The 19,048-nt window shown below is 54.5% G+C and overlaps 1 protein-coding gene and 1 long non-coding RNA gene across 46 annotated transcripts in view; one reads left to right on the top strand and one right to left on the bottom strand.

Moving 5' to 3' along the window:
* The first annotated feature begins 6,777 nt into the window (after positions 1-6,777).
* Positions 6,778-9,274, top strand: LOC144338173 (uncharacterized). Its single transcript, XR_013412044.1, has 2 exons — positions 6,778-7,516; positions 7,614-9,274. It is a non-coding gene; the product is annotated as an uncharacterized LOC144338173 (long non-coding RNA).
* BANP (BTG3 associated nuclear protein) overlaps positions 8,606-19,048 on the bottom strand; it is a 129,035-nt gene continuing 118,592 nt past the window's right edge. For all 45 annotated transcript variants that reach the window (XM_077986673.1, XM_077986653.1, XM_077986663.1 and 42 more), the window contains 2 exons: positions 13,946-14,089; positions 8,606-9,270 (listed from right to left, as the gene is read on the bottom strand). In XM_077986673.1, the coding sequence (XP_077842799.1) occupies positions 9,263-9,270; positions 13,946-14,089 (152 nt within the window). In that variant the 3' untranslated portion in view covers positions 8,606-9,262. The remainder of the gene's footprint in view (positions 9,271-13,945; positions 14,090-19,048) is intronic.

Raw genomic sequence — 19,048 nt, 5'->3', positions numbered from 1 at the left:
GCCTCCTTCTCCCTCCGCTGTTAACATTTTTGCCACGATTCCAAAAATGAAGCTGCAGCTGAAAATAATTTCTTTTTCTTCTATAGCCCAAATGAATGATGGTGTAGAGATTTTCCCATCATGAGAACTGTGGACTCCATTTGTAGTAGGCCCAGGGGGTGACATGTCTGAGGTTGGGGTGCCTTGGGGCCAGAGCCCAGAGGAGAACCTACGTTGGCGTTCTAGTAACGTGAACTCTCATACGATCTTCAGGACAGCAGAGGCAGCGGAGACGCCAGCGGGCAGGGAGAGCTGGCCCGGCCAGCCCCTCAGGAACGAGGTTCAGTCCTATTCTAGCTCAAAATGATAAACCTCATCTCAGATGGCTGCTTGTGACTCCAGGAGACCACCAGGCCCCGGTGACAGCCAGAGCGGTACCCAGTATATCAATCCTGCCCACCTGCCTGGCGTGGCTGGGAGACGCGGCCGGGTGCTCTCTCTCTCCCTCCTTCTTTCACTGCTCCCTGAAGGCAGCATCTAAAGAGGCTGAGGCTGTCCTGTTGCTGCCCTGACCTCTGGGGAGAAGCCCGCAGTTCTGATTACGGACCTCAGACGGGGAAGCGCACAGGAGGCCTCGGGTGGCCGGGCTATGCTGCTTCTCCCTGGACGGGCAGAGCTGGCCCATAGGAGGCACTTCACAGGTGACTAAGGAGGCACAGACCCGAGGCCTGGGGGACTGCAGTGTCCCGTGGATCCCAGCTGCCGGCTATCAGGCCCACGGGTGGGAGAGCCAAGGGAGGGGCTCAGCTGGGCAATGGGATGAGAGCGGGCGGGGACACTGCTGGGAACTCCCTTCACCGCAAGGCCAACAATGTGCGTAAGCGAACAGGGCGGGAGAGCTGCGTGTGGCCTCAGGCAGTCACTCAGCCTCTCCGCCCGTTTTCCTGGTCTGTAAAATGGACCGAAACGCCCGCCCCCGTGGTGTTCTTTGGGCAGTTTCTATAAATGCTTGGCCCAGCCTCCCCAGCACATGGCTGCTATCTGGGGTACTGTTCTGTTATTTTCATCCCTGCCCCTGCTGTTTGCTTAGACTTCCCCTGACTCCAGTGAAATCAGCCTCCACAGGCATTTCGTCAGCCCCTTGTTCGTCCATGACACGGCTAGGCAGGTGTGCCCAGGGGGTCTGAGGCTTTAACGGACTTTAAATGTATGTCCCTGCAGGAAACAGGTTTCTGTACAGCCCGAGAGCAGCCAGGTTCGGGGCTTGAGGGGCAAAGATCCCAAGGATGCTGGAGCCAGGGATGGGGCTGTGGTCACGGGGCTGTGGGGGAGCGGGGAAGGAGCGCCCACCCTGCCAGGACCTCCCACAGCCGAGTCCACCTGGGAAGCCAGCCTGCAGGGCCCGGGGTGGGGGCACAGGAGCCCACCCAGCAACACAGGGGTGACCCGGAAGTGGACAGAGAACCCCAGCGGCTCTATCACAAGGCCACACACGTGACACACATCTCCCGGGACCGGGACTCCGGCTATGGAGGGCCACTTATAGAAAGGAGCCCTCTCCTTACACACAGTTTGCTACCCTTGGTTTCAACGCTGTGCCAAAGTTCAAAATCAGGACGGATTTCCTCCCCACACTGTGTGTAGAAATGCCTGGTGTTCTTTAAACGTGTGATGTCGCTTCCCCACTGGGTGACTGGTATCGGTTTGGCCACCACACTCACGGCTGCTGGATCCCAATGGTCTCAGATCAAACCCCCCAGGGAAGATGGGCTGGGCAATCCATCATCCATGGCGAGCCTTCGAGCCAGATGCAGTCAAGGTCTAGTCTGACTCCAGGACCAGAGATGGAGGGGAGCTTGTCACAGCCCCCATGCCATTCTGCTGAGAGGCACCCCTGCCCAGTGCCAGGCCGACGTCTACACCCTCCTGCTGTTCCCACCAGCCGAGCTGACCCACTTTCCATGGCCACCTGCCGCCAAGCACCCAGAGAGCTCGCTCTCGCCCATCTTCCCGCGACCCAGCTGCTGGGGGAGCCAGGCGGACACCCGCCCACGTGGGGGAGCAGAGGGAGGCGAGCATGGGGCGGTGGGTAAGTGGATGTGGCTGAGGTGCCTGTGGGGTTTCTTTTGATTGCTCTGGCTGCTGGACAGGGAGGCGTCCCCATCAGCGGAGTGGAGGTGGGGAGGTGATGCACAGGTTCAAGGCAAAGGGAAGGGAAGTGGGGCCGCCAGGCGGAATGAAGAGGTCGCCTGGAAGCCTGTGGTTTCACAGCAAAAATGCAACCAGGTGTGTGCTGCCTCTGCACATCTCAGGTCCAGGGCAGGCGAAGGTTCATATCATCTCAGTTTGGGGCTTTGTCTAGATGAGTCCTCGGAGGTGCGAAGGGGTGAGGGTGTGTCCATGCAGAGGGGAGCCGTGGGTCTGGGCCCCTGGCCCCGCTGAAGGAGGGGTCAGGGGAGCCAGCTACAGGGGAGACGGCAGGGCAGGGGTCAGCGCAATGTGCTCTGCAGTCCACAGATGCGGGACGGGGCTCCCTTAATTTAGGTCTTCTTTAACCTCTTTCAGTCAAGTTTTATGGTTTTTTTCCCCATAAACACTTTTCGCATCTTTAACGAGTTATTTCTTGACATTTCTATATCTTAAAGCTTTTTGAACGGTGGCTTTTTAAAGTTTCCTTTTTGCGTGACCGCTGATGACAGAAACGCAATGACACCTCGTATGTTGACTTTGATCCCCAAAAACGTGCTGACGTCTCTTAATAGTTCTGATATTTATCCCTGGGAAATATTTTAGGTTATCTTTGGGAATTGTTTGGAGTTTTCTAGAACACAGTGACATCACCTGCGAATAGCGAGTTTTGTCTTTTCGTTTCCACAGTGTGCCTCTGGCTTGTTTCCTTTTCTTTCTCTGCTCCCAAGACCTCCACACAGCTGAACAGAAGCTGTGAGAACGGCACCTAGCCCCGCTCCCGACGTTGGGGACGTGTGCTGTGGCCGCAAGGCTTCTGTGGAATCTCTTGATCGAGTCAAGGGAATTCCCTTTTTTATTTTCTAGAATTCCTTTTTTTTTTTTTTTTTTTGGAGACAGAGTCTCACTCTGTCACCCAGGCTGGAGTGCAGTGGCACGATCTCGGCTGATTGCAACCTCAACCTCCCAGATTCAAGTGATTCTCCTGCCTCAGCCTCCCAAGTAGCTGGGATTACAGGCACGCACCACATGCTTTGCTAATTTTTGTATTTTTAGTAGAGATGGTATTTTGCCACATTGGCCAGGATGGTCTCAAACTCCCGACCTCAAGTGATCCGCCCGCCTCGGCCACATTTTCTTTATCCAGTCTCTCACTGATGGGCATTTGGGTTGGTTCCATGCCTTTGCTATTGTGAATAGTGCTGCAATAGACATACACGTGCACGTAAATTAGTTCAGCCATTGTGGAAGACATGTGTCAGTTCCTCAAAGATCTAGAACCAGCAATACCATTTGATCCACCAATCCCATTACTGGGTATATACCCAAAGGAATATAAATCATTCTATTATAAACATGGCAATTTCCACAAAAATCTCTGCTTGGATTTTCACTGAAATTGCAGTGAATGCACCATTTAGAGAAAAATGATCATCTTTATGATATTGAGGCTTGCATTCACCAACAGGCTACATGCCACCTCCAGTTTGTTTGTTTGTTTGTTTTTTAGGTTTTCTTCACTTTCCTAATATTTTATAGCTTTCTGTCCCAGACATCTTTTGTTAGATTTGTTTCTACATAGTTGAAATTTCTTAGTGTCTATAATAACATTTGTAAGTGATTATTACTGTTTGTTTCTGGAATTTAGAAATATAGTTTTTTGTATGTTGGCCTTGTGGGCAGGAATCTTGTAAATTCACTTATTAATGGTTTGCTTGTGAGTTCCTTTGGATTTTCTTCACATATAACCATATCACCTGTAAATACTGACAGCTTCGTTTCTCATTTTAAAGCCTTTTAAGCCTTTTTTTTTTTTTTTTTTGAGACAGAGTTTCACTCTTGTTGCCCAGGCTGGAGTGCAATGGCACAATCTTGGCTCACCACAACCTCTGCCTCCTGGGTTCAAGTGATTCTCCTGCCTCAGCCTCCCGAGTAGCTGGGATTACAGGCATGTGCTACCACGCCCAGCTAATTTTGTGTTTTTAGTAGAGACGGGATTTCTCCATGTTGCTCAGGCTGGTCTTGAACTCCCAACCTCAGGTGATCCACCTGCCTCAGCCTCCTGAAGTGCTGGGATTACAGGCATGAGCCACCGCACCCGGCCCTTTTAAGCCTCTTTTCTTGCCTTGGTGTGCTAGCGCGTTGTGGTGAGAGGCAGCCATCTTTGTCTGTTACATCTCAGGGAGTGGCAGGGGGTGGTGGGGGCAGCTCTCCGCTTTCCACCCTTGAATGGGCAGCTTGTTGTAGATTTCTTATAGACACCTTTGATCAAATTAAGGAAGGTCCTTTCTATTCCTGGTTTGCTAAAGGTTCTCTTAACCCATTTCTGCCTGAGGTCGCCTACTGCTTGGCAATGAGCTCGAGCAGTAGGATATAAAGAACTCCCACATGCTTGGCGTTCCAACAATGGAACACTAGGCATAGTTCATCATGAATGGGTGTTGAAGTTTACAAATTACTTTTCTGCATTTATTAAGATAACCATATAGTTTACCTCTTTTGTTAGCGTGATGTAATACATTGACTTTTAAAATAGTATACCAACTTTGCATTCCTGGACCTAACTTGATCATGATAGATCATCAATGTCACTGGATCAGGGTTATTCATATTTTGTTTAGGGTTGCTTAGGATGTTCAAGAGAGACACTGGCCTGGAGTTTCTTTTTTTCTTTGAAACATCCTTGTCGGATTTTGGTGTCAGGGTTATGTTGCCTCATAAAACAAGATGAGAAATGAGAGTCTCGTGTTTTTTGTTTTTTTCGTAACAGTGAGATGCTGAGCCTGGAGTTTTTCTTTGTGGCAAGATATAGGTAAGATTTCCGAAAGACAGGAGCTAGTAAGATGTTCCGTTTCTTCTTATAGCAGTTTTTTCCCCAGTAATTTGTCAATTGCATCTAACGTTTCCAACTGACTTTTGAGACAGTCTCAAGTTTTTATGTGTGAAGGGTTCGTAGATTCTGACATTGTAATTTGTCCCTGCTCTCTTTTCTCTGACTAGTGTACCAGGGCTTTCTCAAGTGTACCAGTCTTCTCAAAGAATCCTATTTGGTTTTGTTGGTTGTATCTACCCTACATTTTGTGCCTCATTTCATTAATTTTTCCTTGTCTTTAAGCTTTTCTCTAACACAACTGTCGATATTCCCCGAGTTTTGACCAACTTGCATTTGTTATTCAATTACAAATACTTTCACATGTCCAGTTTTCTTTCTTATCTGACCTAGGGGTTACATAAATGTTTGTTATTTAATTCCCAAACATTCAGGGATTTTCTACTTTTCTTCTCATTAATTTTTGCCTTAATTCAATTTGGTCACAAAACACAGTCTGCAAGCTGCCATCCTGTGGTGTTGAGGTGGATTCACATTCTAGTGGGTGGCAATTTGGAGAAGAGCATGTTACCTGAGGTTGTTGGGTGTGACATTCCTCACACGTGGCTTGGATCAAGGTGTCCATCACCTTGCTGCAGTACCTTGCATCTCTACAAACATTTTCTATGCCTTGTTTCTGAAGTGTTTGTCATAGTGAATTCCAGGACTTAAAATTGCACGGTCCTTGCTGGGCATAGTGGCGCACGCCTGTAATCCCAGCTACTCAGAAGGCTGAGGTGGGAGAATCACCTAAACCCAGGAGGCAGAGGCTGCAGTGAGCTGAGATCGCACCACTGCACTCCAGCCTGGGCAACAAGTGCAAAACTCTGTCTCAAAACAAACAAACAAACAAACAAAAAACACAAGGCCGTGCGTGGTGGCTCACGCCTGTAATCCCAGCACTTTGGGAGGCCAAGGCAGGTGGATCACGAGGTCAAGAGATTGAGACCATCCTGGCCAACATGGTGAAACCCCATCTCTACTAAAAATACACAAATTAGCTGGGCATGGTGGCGTGTGCCTGTAATTCCAGCTACTCGGGAGGCTGAGGTGGGAGAATCACTTGAACCCGGGAGGCAGAGGTTGCAGTGAGCCAAGATCTACCACTGCACTCCAGCCTGGGAGACAAGAGTGAAACTCCATCTCTAAATAAATAAATAAATAAATAAACAAATAAACAAATAAATAGCACAGTTCTTCCAGCCTTTTTCTGCAGGGCAATACAGGGGCTTTAAAACAATTCACCTCCCTTCGTCCATGGCCCAAGTTACACAGTAATGTTTTCCAGTATTTTGTTTTTAAAGTTTCAATGAAACAATTTATATATGTATTCTCTTTGTCCACCGCTCCATCTTACTCCAGGCACCTCCCCTGGATTCATATTCCTGCTCTTGAAGAATATTCCTAACAATTCTCTGTAAAGAAGGTGCCATCAGAAATTTTTTTTTTTTTTTTGACAGGGTCTTGTCCTATCACCCAGGCTGGAGTACAGTGGCATAATGATAGCTCACTTCAGCTCAACCTCTTGGGCTCAAGCAATACTATCGCTTCAGGAACTCAAGTAGCTGGGACCACAGGTGCGTGCCACCACACCCAGCTCATTGTTTTTGTATTTTTTTTGTAGAGATGGGGTCTCACTATATTGCCCAGTCTGGTCTCTAACTCCTGGGCTCAAGCAATCCTCCCACCTCAGCCTCCCAAAGCGCTGGGCTTATAGGCATGAGCCACCACACCCGGCCTCAATTTTTGTTTATAAATTTTTGTTTACATACCACCTAATTCTTTATTTTTGTAATTCTGAGAAAATTTATATGCCAACAAATTCACCCTTTTAAGTGAAGGATTCAGTGACTTTCAGTGTAGAGTTGTGCACATGTCACCACTAATTCCACAACATTCTAATCACCCAAAAAGAAACCCCTGCCCATTCGCAGTCACTTCCAATCCTGCCTCACCCCAGTCCCTGGCAACCACAAATCGGTCTCTCTGCAATTGTCTTTTTTGGACATTTCATATCAATGGAATCAAACAGTAAGTGGTCCTCTGCACATCTTCATTCAGCACAGCTCCTCCGAGTGCTGGCCGGGCTGCGGCACGCATCCGTGCTCCATTCCTTCACGTGGCTGGATTGACGTCCCATTCTTTGGAGACTGCTCAGCACACCTCTGTGTTCTGTTCACGTGGCTGGATGACGTCCCATTCTTCGGACAGTCGGCTTTGTTTCTCCCTTCCATCTGCTGATGGAAACCCAGGTTGCGTCTACCCTGTGGCTGGTATGAGCCGTGCTGCTAGGCACATCTAAGCATAGGCGCACGTGCGAGCAGCTGTCTTGAGGGCTCCGGGGTGGATCCTATGAGTGGAACTGCTGAGTCAGCTGGTAGCATGTCACCAGCACCTTGAACAACAGGTTCACTGAAGACCCAGCCCCAGACCGAGAGCCCTCTCCTCTGCGCCAGTGGCTCCCCCTCCACTCAGCACCCAGTGGGTGCCCACGCCTGCTGCCTTGCTTTCATCCCATCACAGCACCCAGTGGGTGCCCACGCCTGCTGCCTTGCTTTCATCCCATCACAGCACCCAGTGGGTGCCCACGCCTGCTGCCTTGCTTTCATCCCATCACAGGCATCTGTCCTTTCTCTCTGGCTGCTGTCAAAATGATCTTTGCCTGTGATACTTGCACGTGTTGAAGCAGAGACTGATGTTCGTTTTTCCTACTTGGGGTTCTGTTCTACTTCCTGAATCCTTGAAATGCATCTTCCTTCTGTTTTCTCCATTCTCTCCTTCTGGGATTCCAGTCAGATGCGTGTGGATTTGACATTCTACACCCCGCCTCCCAGCTGGTCCCTTCTGCCTCCTGGAGAGCGGCCGTGCTCCGGTGACCTCCCGGGAGGCCTCGGCCCGGCTCCTTGTGGCGGCCATCTTCGGAGGCGGCCCCCCAGCGATAGAGACACAGAACCCAAGAGCGCAGCCCCCCTTTCGAGGGCAGCTCATCCTAGACCCTCACCCCCAAGGGGACCCAGTCCAGGCTCCCGACGGGGTGGGGCAGGCTGGAGCCACCACCGTCTGGATGGCAACGCGGAACTCCTCCCAGAGAACGCACAGAGAAGCCCTGCTCTAAGTCGGCGAACCTGGCTCCACGCAGGCCCTTCCCAAGCCCCCAACGCAACTGCTGCAACGGTGTGGGTGAAGCAGGCCAGGCCTGGCTGGTCACCAGAGATTCAAACTGCCTCTAGCACTTCTATTTGCAGGTATTTTCTCTGCCTTAAAAAAATTTGTAAGTAGTAGGGTCTGCCCCTGTGGCTGCAACTTTCTCTAAGGACCCCAGGACTGTGCCTTCTGGAGCTGGCAGCGCTCTGTGGTTTACGAGAACAAGACGTTCCGTAGCTGTGTCCTAAACCACGTTTCCCCTCGACAGCCACGACACGGAAACAGAACTCAGGCTGTCCCGGGGCGCCCACACCTACTGTCTGCACAGTGGAGAGGGTAGCAGCGTGGCCTGAAGCCCAGCAAGCCCAGCCCCCCAGGAACAGTCACTCTGGCGAACCGTCTCGCAGGAGGAAGAGCGTAAGGCTGTTGTGGTCATAAATACATTTTATTTAATTAGAAATGCATAATTACAGTGTTTGAGAGCATTTCCCCTAGAAAAGTAGGTCAGCAATACCCCATCGGAACCGAGAGCTGGCTTTGCAAACACCTGCCTCATGACACTGAACAGAGCACACAGCAAAGGGCTCCTGTCTCATGACAGTGGACAGAGCACACAGCAAAGGGCTCCTGCTACTCCCCTGGGATTTTTTTTTTCAAATTTTCTTTTTTGTTACAAACACCATAGCAAATTAAAAAAAGCTGTTTAAACAGAAAAATATCATAGTTCTTGATTTCCCGCGCATACGCGACGCTCTCCGCACTGTGCCTCCCCTCCGTCCTCCGACACCAACAGCATGACTCAAACGAAAGGTCTCCGGCTGGGGGCGGCGGCGACTGCTCTTTCAGTTGATAGGGCGCTCTTCCCCGCGGAGGCAGCAGCCTTCAGACGCACTTCAGCAGAACCCGTGCAGCCGCTGCCTGTGCTGAGGCCGAGAGAGCAGGGCGCATGGGGGCCGGGCCATGGGCGGAGCCAGCGAGGGGCTCCTGGTGCCGGGCGCTCCTCGTACCGCGGGCACCGCTCACTGGATCTGGATGGCCCCGTGCTCGAGCTGCATCTCCGGCTGTAGCGTGGGCTGCAGGGCCTCAGCCGTCTGCAAAAGGGAGAAAGGAGGAACTTTCTAGAAAAATACCCAGCACTGCATGGCCAGGGGGTGTCATGAACAGCCAGCAACATTCAGGCAGAATCAGAAAGAGCACACAGGAGCGCGAAGGAGCCCTGACGGCCCCAAGGCTCACCCGACTTGGTACAGAACGCCTCTCCCCCAGCGGAAGGACGTGCCCACAGGGCAGCTCCGGCCCATCCAGGCCCCGGCCCGCCCCCCACATGGCCTCGGCCACCGGCCGGCGCAGCAGCTGCTCCTGCCTCTCCACCCGGAACCCGCCGCCTCACTGGGAAGTAACCCGAAAGTAGAGAACATCCTGGCCCTCCCTAAGATATTTCCCTGAAGCTGCAGGGACCATTTTGCCTTCCTATAAACACTGTCCCAATGTTTCAACAAAGGATTTTCGGGGCAGCTATGTTTCTTCCCTCAAAGTTAAATATGAGGTCTGGTCAATGAGTTACAAATATTAAAAGGACTTAAGTACACAATCACAGCTTTATCTTAAAATGAGTTAAAGGCGGTTGGGTGCGGTGGCTCATGCCTATAATCCCAGGACTTTGGGAGGCTGAGGCGGGTGAATCACTTGAGGTCAGGAGTTCAAGACTAGCCTGGCCAATACAGTTAAACCTCGTCTCTACAATAAATACAAAAATTAGCCAGGTGTGGTGGTGCACACCTGTAGTCCCAGCTGCTAGGGAAGCTGAGGCAGGAGAATCGCTTGAACCCAAGAGGCAGAGGCTGCAATGAGTCGAGATTGCACCACTGCAATCTAGCATGGGCAACAGAGCCAGACTCCGTCTCAAAAATAAATAAGTAAATAAAAGTAAAGGAAAAATATATAATCTTGGAATAAGTCACTCATCCTCCAGCTCAGCCACACGGAACATGCCCCAAGTGGAGGAGCCCACTCTAGGGCTTCCATGCACACACTCCCAGAAGCTTCAGCTGGAGGGCACACAAAGGAAGAGCCAGGAGAAGCCACGAGCCCACGGCCAACCCCACGAGAGGAAGACACCTGGTGACTTCTACTATAGTTAAGGTCCTGCTTCATTTTTTAGAGATAGGGTCTTGCTCTGTTGCCCAGGCTGGAGTGCAGTGGTGCAAACACAGCTCACAGCTGCCTCGACCTCATGGGCCCAAGTGATCCTCCCACCTCAGCCTCCCAAGTAGCTGGGACCACCAGTGCGCACCACCACACCTGGCTAAATTTTTTTGAGATGGAGTCTCACTCTGTCACCCAGGCTGGAGTACAGTGGTGCAATCTTGGCTCATTGCAACCTCTGCCTCCCAGGTTCAAGCGATTCTCCTGCCTCAGCCTCCCAAGCAGCTGGGATTACAGGCACCTGCCACCATGCCTGGCTAATTTTTGTATTTTTAGTAGAGATGGGGTTTCACCAGGTTGAGCAGGCTGGTCTCGAACTCCTGACCTCAGGTGATTGGCCTGCCTCAGCCTCCCAAAATGCTGGGATTACAGGCACGAGCCACCGTGCCTGGCCCCAGCTAATTTTTTTACGTTTTGTAGAGATGGGGGTCTCGCTACATTGCCCAGGCTGATCTTGAAGTCCTGGGCTCAAGCAACACCCCTGCCTCAGCCTCCCAAAGCACTGGGATTACAGGCATGAAACACCACACCTGGTCTAGGTTGTGCTTTTTCAAGACAAATGTCAAATGACACTCGATATACTGTTTCCTGGATGGAGAAGGGGCCTTCCAGGGTAGGATGAGTGGTCAGTGCAGGGACTGTCTCCTGAGAGCCCAGCCACAGCTGGGAAGGCCTAATGGGAAGGGTGAACCTGAGCTGGAACGGAGGAACCACACCAGGGCCTGGGGAAGGGGCGAGCCTGAGCTGGAACGGAGGAACCACACCAGGGCCTGGGGAAGGGGCGAGCCTGAGCTGGAACGGAGGAACCACACCAGGGCCTGGGGAAGGGGCGAGCCTGAGCTGGAACGGAGGAACCACACCAGGGCCTGGGGAAGGGGCGAGCCTGAGCTGGAACGGAGGAACCACACCAGGGCCTGGGGAAGGGGCAAGCCTGAGCTGGAACGGAGGAACCACACCAGGGCCTGGGGAAGGGGCGAGCCTGAGCTGGAACGGAGGAACCACACCAGGGCCTGGGGTGGGTGGCTGCAGGCCACAGGAGGCTGGGGTAGGGGGGCCACTGCCTGGGATGCAACGCTCCTTCCCCCGGACAGCTGGAAAGGCAGCTAGGGACCAGGGTGGGTGAGGACAGTGGGGCACAGGTCTGGGCTGGCTGGGAGGGACTCACTTGCCCTCCAAGGATGGTGGCCAGACCCATGTTCCAGGCAGAGGCTGGTGGAGGCACTGCCCCTGCTACAGATGGTTCAGGGAGCCTATGACACCCGCAGGCCACCCTGCATTAAGACAAGTGTCTTCCCTGCAAATAGCACCCCCCTACCCTTCCAATCCACTGCTCCAGGGAACAGGCCCCACTCTCCACTTTGAGGATTGGCCACCCCCACAGGCCAGCGACCTGCCTTCCCTCCTAAGGGAACCCCATCTTCTCAGAGCCAGGCCCTCACAGCCGAGTCACAGGTTTTCCTAGAATTAGCTCATGTGTGTGACCCTGCTCCGACCAACGGAAGATGCCAGGCCATTCCCGAGCGTTGCTGGGGTGGGAGCTTCAGTGGATAAGGAGGCTTAACCAGAAACCCGTTTCTGTTGGGTGCAGTCACGCCTGCAGGGCCACCAGGAAGGCCTTCGGTCACTTCCCAGTGGGGCAGAGCTAGCCTGAGGACAAGCTGAGATGGTAAGGCAGAGAGCTGTGCAGCTGGTGACAAGCTACCGCACCCTGCAGCTGCCTGGCCTCGGATAGGCAAACCTGCTCACCACCAAGTCCAACCACACTGGGGTTTTCTGCAGGGAAAGCGGCCCGTTAAGCACACTGTCTTCCTTCGCTGTTACGATGGATCCTAATTAAATCATTCACCTGGGGCCTGCCAGGGAGGGCATGGTGACAGAGAAAGCTTAAAGGAAGCTAGGGGTGTAAACACCAACCATGGGACACAGGTTTCTTCAATTGTGAAATCTGGAAATGACCAGAAACTTATAATGCAGCAGAAGCTCTCAGGCATGGCCCCTACATCTAGATTCCCAGGCGCGGACCTAACTGCCCTCCTGCAGCGCTCCTGTCTGGAACAGCACAAGGGGCCGCCATGTGTCCTAGCATGGGCTGACCACGCCTCGCTGTTCTTCACGGGCAGGTCAAGGTTCACACCACATAAAATAAGCGCTGCTCAATGAGTTTGCCTTCACCATCCCACCCACCCCCCACCTCCCGCCTGCCCATTCTGTGCCCATGACTGTCATGTGCTACCAGCCCATCTCCAGTGGGGTCAGCGACAGTGTAGAACCAAACACCATGCAGAGTACAAGGCATGCCCGTGCAGGGGCCACCACACCCATGGGCACAGAGTACAGGGCGTGCCTGTGCAGGGACCACCGCGCCCATCGGCACGGCAGGAAGGCTCAGGCTGCAGGAGGGGCCAGGCCTTCTACAGGACATGGGCCCTTAAACTCTGGGCCCGCAGCTGCCGTGCTGTGTAGAAGACGTGAGTGTCAGGCGAGCACTGACACCGTCGCGTGGCTGCTGCCACTGAGGGGCTGCAGAACTGCCCAGCCGGGCGACCTGCACACCCTGGTGAGCGTGGGCTCTACTGAGCCCAATTCTTCAGCAAGCGCCTCCTGAGGAGGACTCCACTCCTCCCGAGGGCTGACGGGCACACCCACCCTCAGCAGCGCCCGGGGAGCAGGGAAAGGCTGCTCAGACATCTAGGATTTTAATTCTAAGCATTGAAGATGGATGGCATCAAGACACAGGGGGATCACCAGTGCTGGGTCCACAGGAAGGAGAGGAACAGACCCAGAGACAGCAGCCAGAATGTTCCCAAAGGGCTGGGCAGCAGCCAACCACCCGGCTGGAGGAAGAACAAGGAAAAGGTCCCGGTTGGGCACGTTCCCAAACCAGGCGGCACGGAGGCTGCGGGACCAAGCCTGCTCCGGGACACAGGGCCACCTTCCGCCTCCTGTGTTCAGAGCGAACAGCCCATGGCATCACGGGCTCTTGTCTGGGCCTCGGCCACCCTGGGGATGTCAGCACAGCCGCACCCTCAGGCGCTTCCGCCTGCGAGGTCTGGAGATGCTGGCCATGAGCCTACCAGGCCATCCACAGAGCACAGCAGACCTGCACTTTGTTTCGGCGGACGCCAGGGTCATGATGGCCCAAGGTGGCGGACGCCAGGGTCATGATGGCCCAAGGTGCTGGCTCTGCCCCAAGCTGAGGCCTTTGACAAGGGGCAGGGAGCTCTCGAGCTGACAGGGCCCCCATGCTCCCCAGCCCACAGGAAAGGGCTCCGTGGAGGGAGCACAGGGCAGAGCTTCACTTCTGCCCCTGAACTGACAAACATTTCCACAGGACAGTCTCCAGAATCAGTTGAAATTTAGAACTGGGGCAGGATCTACCTTCTCACCTTCACATTCATGGTGCGTGGGAGACGTGGAACCCTCAGATGGGCATCCGTGTCCGATCACATGCCCTCCGCACGGGAGGAGTCACGAGAAAGCCCCGGGGCCACGTGTGCCCGGTGGCAGCGGCAGGCGGCCGTGCCATCACTTCAGTGTCCCGGCGCGGGGCCCCAGACTCACCTGCGCCCCGGCCGTGTGGTCGCTCACTGGCGCCAGCTGCACGTACTGAACCTGGATGTCGCTGCCCTGGAGCGGTGATCCATCCACGCCCGCCGCCGCGGGGTCCGAGGAGGCCACAGCGATCAGCTGTGCGCCCTGCAGCACCTGGAGAGACACAGTCCCGTCAGTGGCATGGCCCACAACCCACGCGGCTCCGCAGACTGCACACCCTGAGCGGCAGGGACACGGCCTCAGGGCCACACCGAGGACTCAGTGGCACATCCTGTCTCCCCATCACTCTTGGGTCGCGTCAGGTCCAGGGAGAGTGTCACTGAGCCTCTGCTGGATCTGTAACTCCCCCTCAAGCACCTACAGAGCGGACAAAAGGGGGAAAAAAAAGCAAGGCAGAGCTTCCAGAGAGAGCAAAAGCCAATGCCACAGGGCCTCCTGGAAAAATCTCAATGGCAACCATGAAGAGCACAGGCTCCCAGAGTGCCAGTCAGGGCTCAGACCCAAGCCAGCACCATGAGGGAGGCTGAGACCCAAACCCTCCCCATTCCCAAGGCAGAGTCACCTCAAGGCCTCAGGGAGAGCAAAGGTGGGCACTGAGAACTCAGGAGAAGCTCGCAGGAAAGCGAGGCCCGGTTCCAAGAGGGGCGGAAGTGAGTCCTGGTGGCAGAGTCCCGCTGGCCCTCCCGACCTTCTACCACCTCCCAGAGTGTGGGATGAGAATGGGGGACAGGTGAGGGTCCCCTGGGTGGGTTCTGGTGACCCCATCGCCTGTGAGCACCTACACCCACTTCCCACTCAATCCACCAGGCGCTCCAACAGCCAGGCAGGCAGCTCCGGGGTCAAGAGGGCCCAGGCAGGCAGGTGGGCGGCCTCAGCTCTGAGGCACTCGACATGGGCTGTGGGGTCTTCACTTGAGGCTGCGTCCCACTATGGGAGGGCCAGGAGATGCACCCCACAACTTCCACACAGAACCGCACTCTACACACTGAGAGTCTCACTGGTGGCCCTGGGAAGAGCAGCAGCCCCTGTCCCAGGGCGCCCCACCCCATGGAACCTGGCCACAGCGGGCCTCCCGTGGGACCTGCCCTGGACGACAGCAGCACTGCACAGAGCAAGCATGGCCCCTGCAAACACACTGCAGAGACAGCCCCAGACCAGGGATTTCACCTACAAGTGCTTTAAAGACTAGACTTCACCTACATGTGCTTTTAAAAATGGTTATGTTTCTAAGCAAAGTTCACCTGCAATGCTAGAAGAGAAGCCTTTTAAAGACACAAAGTATAGTTTACTCTACACTGAGGTTAGCAAAGTATGGCGCCCAGATCAAACCTGCTGGCTGCTTTTGTACAGCTGTGAGCTGAGAATGGCTTTTAAATGATTTTTAATGGCAGAAAAAAAATGCAAAAAAAATTTTGTGCTACACGACAATTCTAGGAACCTCCATCTTCAGTGGGCATCTACAGGCCTGCCACATGCTGGCCTGTCATGACCCAAGGGCCATGCTGAAAAGCTGTGACGAGACCAGGTGTGCCCCCCAAAGCTGAAAACCCATCCCCTCTGTCCCTTTACAGACAAGCCTGGCAACCCTGCCAGCCACCACCTGCGAGCACACCAGCCTCGGGGGATCAGCCTCGGGGTACCAGCCGAGCCATGAGAATGAACCCAAGGAGCGTCAACCTTCTGCCTCGGGATTTTGTTGTCTCAAACAGATGCTATACTAGAAGGAATATGGCTAGAGTCAGCAACAGATGCTATACTAGAAGGAATATGGCCAGAGTCAGAACGTCCTGCTGGACTGTGGGGTTTCTTTACCCGACGGCCCCTACTGCAGAGGCCTCTGAGTCCAGGTGTCGGACGCGGGCCCGGCGCGGTCCCGGGGATTCATTCATTGTGCAGCTGGCCCTTCAGCACCACAGGGGTTAGAGGCACTGACCCCTTGTGCAGCTGAAGTCACGTACAGTCTCTGACTCCCCAGAACTTAACTACTAATAGCCCGTTGACCAGTGGCCCTACCGAGAGCAGTCAGTGAGCAGGTATTTCATGTGCTGTGGTGCGTACCATCTACTGTATTCCTCTAATAGAGTAAGTGAGGGAAAATGGGGTATTCAGAAAGGCACAGGCAGGAGGAAATACGGCTGCTATTCATTAAGCAGAAGCGGATCTTTATTAAGCAGAAGTGAATTGTCACCCAGGCCTTCATCCTCACTGTCCGCATGCTGACTGGGGCTGGGGGGAAGAGGAGGAACAGGAGGGGCTGGCCTTGCTGTCTCAGGGCAGCAGAGGCAGGAGAGAGAGAGGAGGTGGAAGAGGAGGCAGGCATGCTCAGTATAATTTTTATTGAAAAAAAATCCACGTATAAGTGGATCCTCATAGTTCAAACCCACATTGTTCAAGGGTGAACTGTAGTCTTCCAAGGAACAAACGTTAGTCTTTTGGTGATGGACAGAAAGAGCAGAGCATTGTGAAGTACGTGCATTGACATCAGAACACTGACAAAGGGGCTACTGGCCCTTGGGTCCAGGTGCCATTTACAGAGGAGACAGTGAGACCTGGGCAGGGGTAGGGGCAGTTTAGGGGCTGGACTTCCATCACACAGCAGGTGGGGCAGAGGCCACACAGAAGCACCTGGGTTCCCGAGGTCCCACAGCGACAGCACGCCATTCGGAACCCAGCCTGACGACGAGCACACTGAGGTTTCTGGACTCTGTTTCACAGGATGGGGCAAGCCCACCGGAGCGCCGTGCATCTGGGCCTGGGGCCGCAGCTGGGCTGGGTGCAGGGATAGGGGCAGGAGAGGGAGCAAGTCCCTATCAGCCGCAGAGACTCTGACTCAGACCATGAGGCTGGTGCCGAGGGCGCCCAGGGAGGTGGAGCCCCTGGAGAGAGGAACTTCTTCCCGAGGAAGGAAGGGAGAGCAGACGTTCCTGCCGATGTGCAAACCCGCCAGTAACTTTTCAGTGATGCCTGGGAATAGGCCGGGCAAGGCTGCACTTGGAAAGCGGGCAGGGGAGGAGCTCTGTACTCAGCTCCACCATGCACGGAGGCAGTCGCTCTGTCCTGCATGGATCCGCAGCCACCCACGTTCCTGCCCCAGACCTGGGCTGGTGCCCACTGGAGGAGGCAGCCAGCACCCGCACTGGTGGGCTCTTCTGTGAGGACCTGCCAAACTGCATTTCCCACTCATCACAGCACAGGCCCCGAGAAAGTTCTGGAAAAAATATCCTCAGGGGCTGTCCCAGAGGTGTCTCAGGGCTGTGAATAAAGCAAGCTGCCTGAACCAGTGTTTCTCAACTATTCCTACCAGGCTGAGGCCTTGAAAACTCCTGACCTGCAGGAAACGGTCTGCCCGGCGCAGGGACTTGACTGGTAACTCCCAAGCGTCCACCCACCTGCCTGCCCTCCACGACAGCAGGGGGACCCTGGCGCAAGCTCAAGGTTCACGCCAACCAGGTGACCACCAGGAAAGCCAAGCCTTGGGCGAGCAGCAAAGGAGCACACGGCAAACCCGCGCCTCCTCCATCCCCAGCTCTCGGGAGCCTGTGCCACAGCCAGAGCTCTGCAGGGGCCACAGGTGGGCCGAGTGCACGACGCTTTCCACTTTGGGCACCTCTGTCGGACACCCAGCTCTAAGCCACATGTGAAAACGGAAACGAAGTGCGTGGCCACATGCAGAACGGTGCCACTCCAAGCACCTCCTCATCACATACGTGGCGTGTCACAGACTGACGACAAGCAGGCAGACAATGGGGGGAGGGCACGTCTGTTGGGGATGGAGGGGGTACTGACACATTGGATGCTACAGGGAGGCCTCGAGCGACGTGTAACTGTGGGAAAGCAAGGTTCAGCTGGGAACACTGCCAGGGTCCCCTCATCTCAGGGTGTAACCAGGCAGGAAGGACGGAGTGGGGAGTTTGACAGGTTGGGTGGAGACCTGGGGTTTACCCTGGGGTGGAGCAGGGCGAGGTCAGTGACAGGGCGGAGGACCAGGACTGGGGCAGCTGGCCGTCCAGGGCAGGGATGGCTGGAGCACAGCACGGTGAGCGCTGTGAGGCGCAGGGAGGGGCGGGCACTGGGGAGCAGCTCTGAATGGGAGCAGCAGCAGCTGACCCCTTAGATTTGGAAATAGTGCCAAGGAAATACAGGACTCTGAAACTCTGGCATAAAATACACACAAAGTTATCTCAAATCGGGTTTGAGCAGTGGCAGTGCAACAGGTGAGGTGGGGCTGCCCTAGAGCCCCTCAGGACACAGACCCTGAGTCCTGCCTTTGGCTGGGGGGGGGGGTGGGGGCGGCACGCAGCAAGGCACAGGGTCACAGCCTGGGTCCAGCTCGAGTCTCCTCCCTGAGGGAGGCCCCGGCGCAGATGTGGTGTAGGTGGGAACCACCCAGCATTGGGCAAGACACCTGGGCGACATTGGCCGGGGGCTGAGAGGCCAAACAGCTGTAACGCCCCACACCCAGCCCAGCGACTCTGGCCCCCTCGGCCCCATGAGACCAGCCACACAGGCCAGTTGGCCACTCCACTGGCATCAAAGCAAAGAACACACTGAGTGGCAGGCGGCACAGAGCTGCAAAGGGTTAAAGGTCAGCGGTCTCAGCTTCCCCCACACACCTAGGCCCTAGGACCCTGCCACGTGCTGTGTGTCCAACACCAATTAATAAAAAAGTGAGTGTGCATTCCTGTAACTGGGTTTCCAGGCGAGTACAAAACTCAGCAAAAAATTTGCCTGGTACCTCCATCCAAAAATGTCCAGGTCGCTGTGGCAACGTGCCCCAGCCGACGGCTCTGACCTCTGCCGGGCAGAGTCACCCAGCCTCGCACAGCCACTGACAGCACCGCTGCCTCCCCTCTGCCCTGGAAGACCCTCAAGTCTCCCAAGGGAGTAAGAGGAAGCACCAGCACCACTGGGAGCCGCGTTTTGAAGGCTAATGGCAAAGACACACACAGGCAACGTAGGCAAGGTTTGGCACCTTTCGGGGGGGGGAAAAAACTGAACAAAATGATTCAATGTTTTGAGTTTTTCAAGAATCTATCAACAGAAATTTCTAGTTTCATCCTTGATTTATGGAGTAGGATCTTCTCATTTCTGCCTCAAAACTACATTTTTCCT

This window comes from Macaca mulatta, chromosome 20 (assembly GCF_049350105.2).
Source record: "Macaca mulatta isolate MMU2019108-1 chromosome 20, T2T-MMU8v2.0, whole genome shotgun sequence".
Lineage (NCBI taxonomy): Eukaryota > Metazoa > Chordata > Mammalia > Primates > Cercopithecidae > Macaca > Macaca mulatta.
The sequence above is the reverse complement of the archived record's forward strand: the minus strand, read 5'-3'. Positions and strand labels throughout refer to the sequence as shown.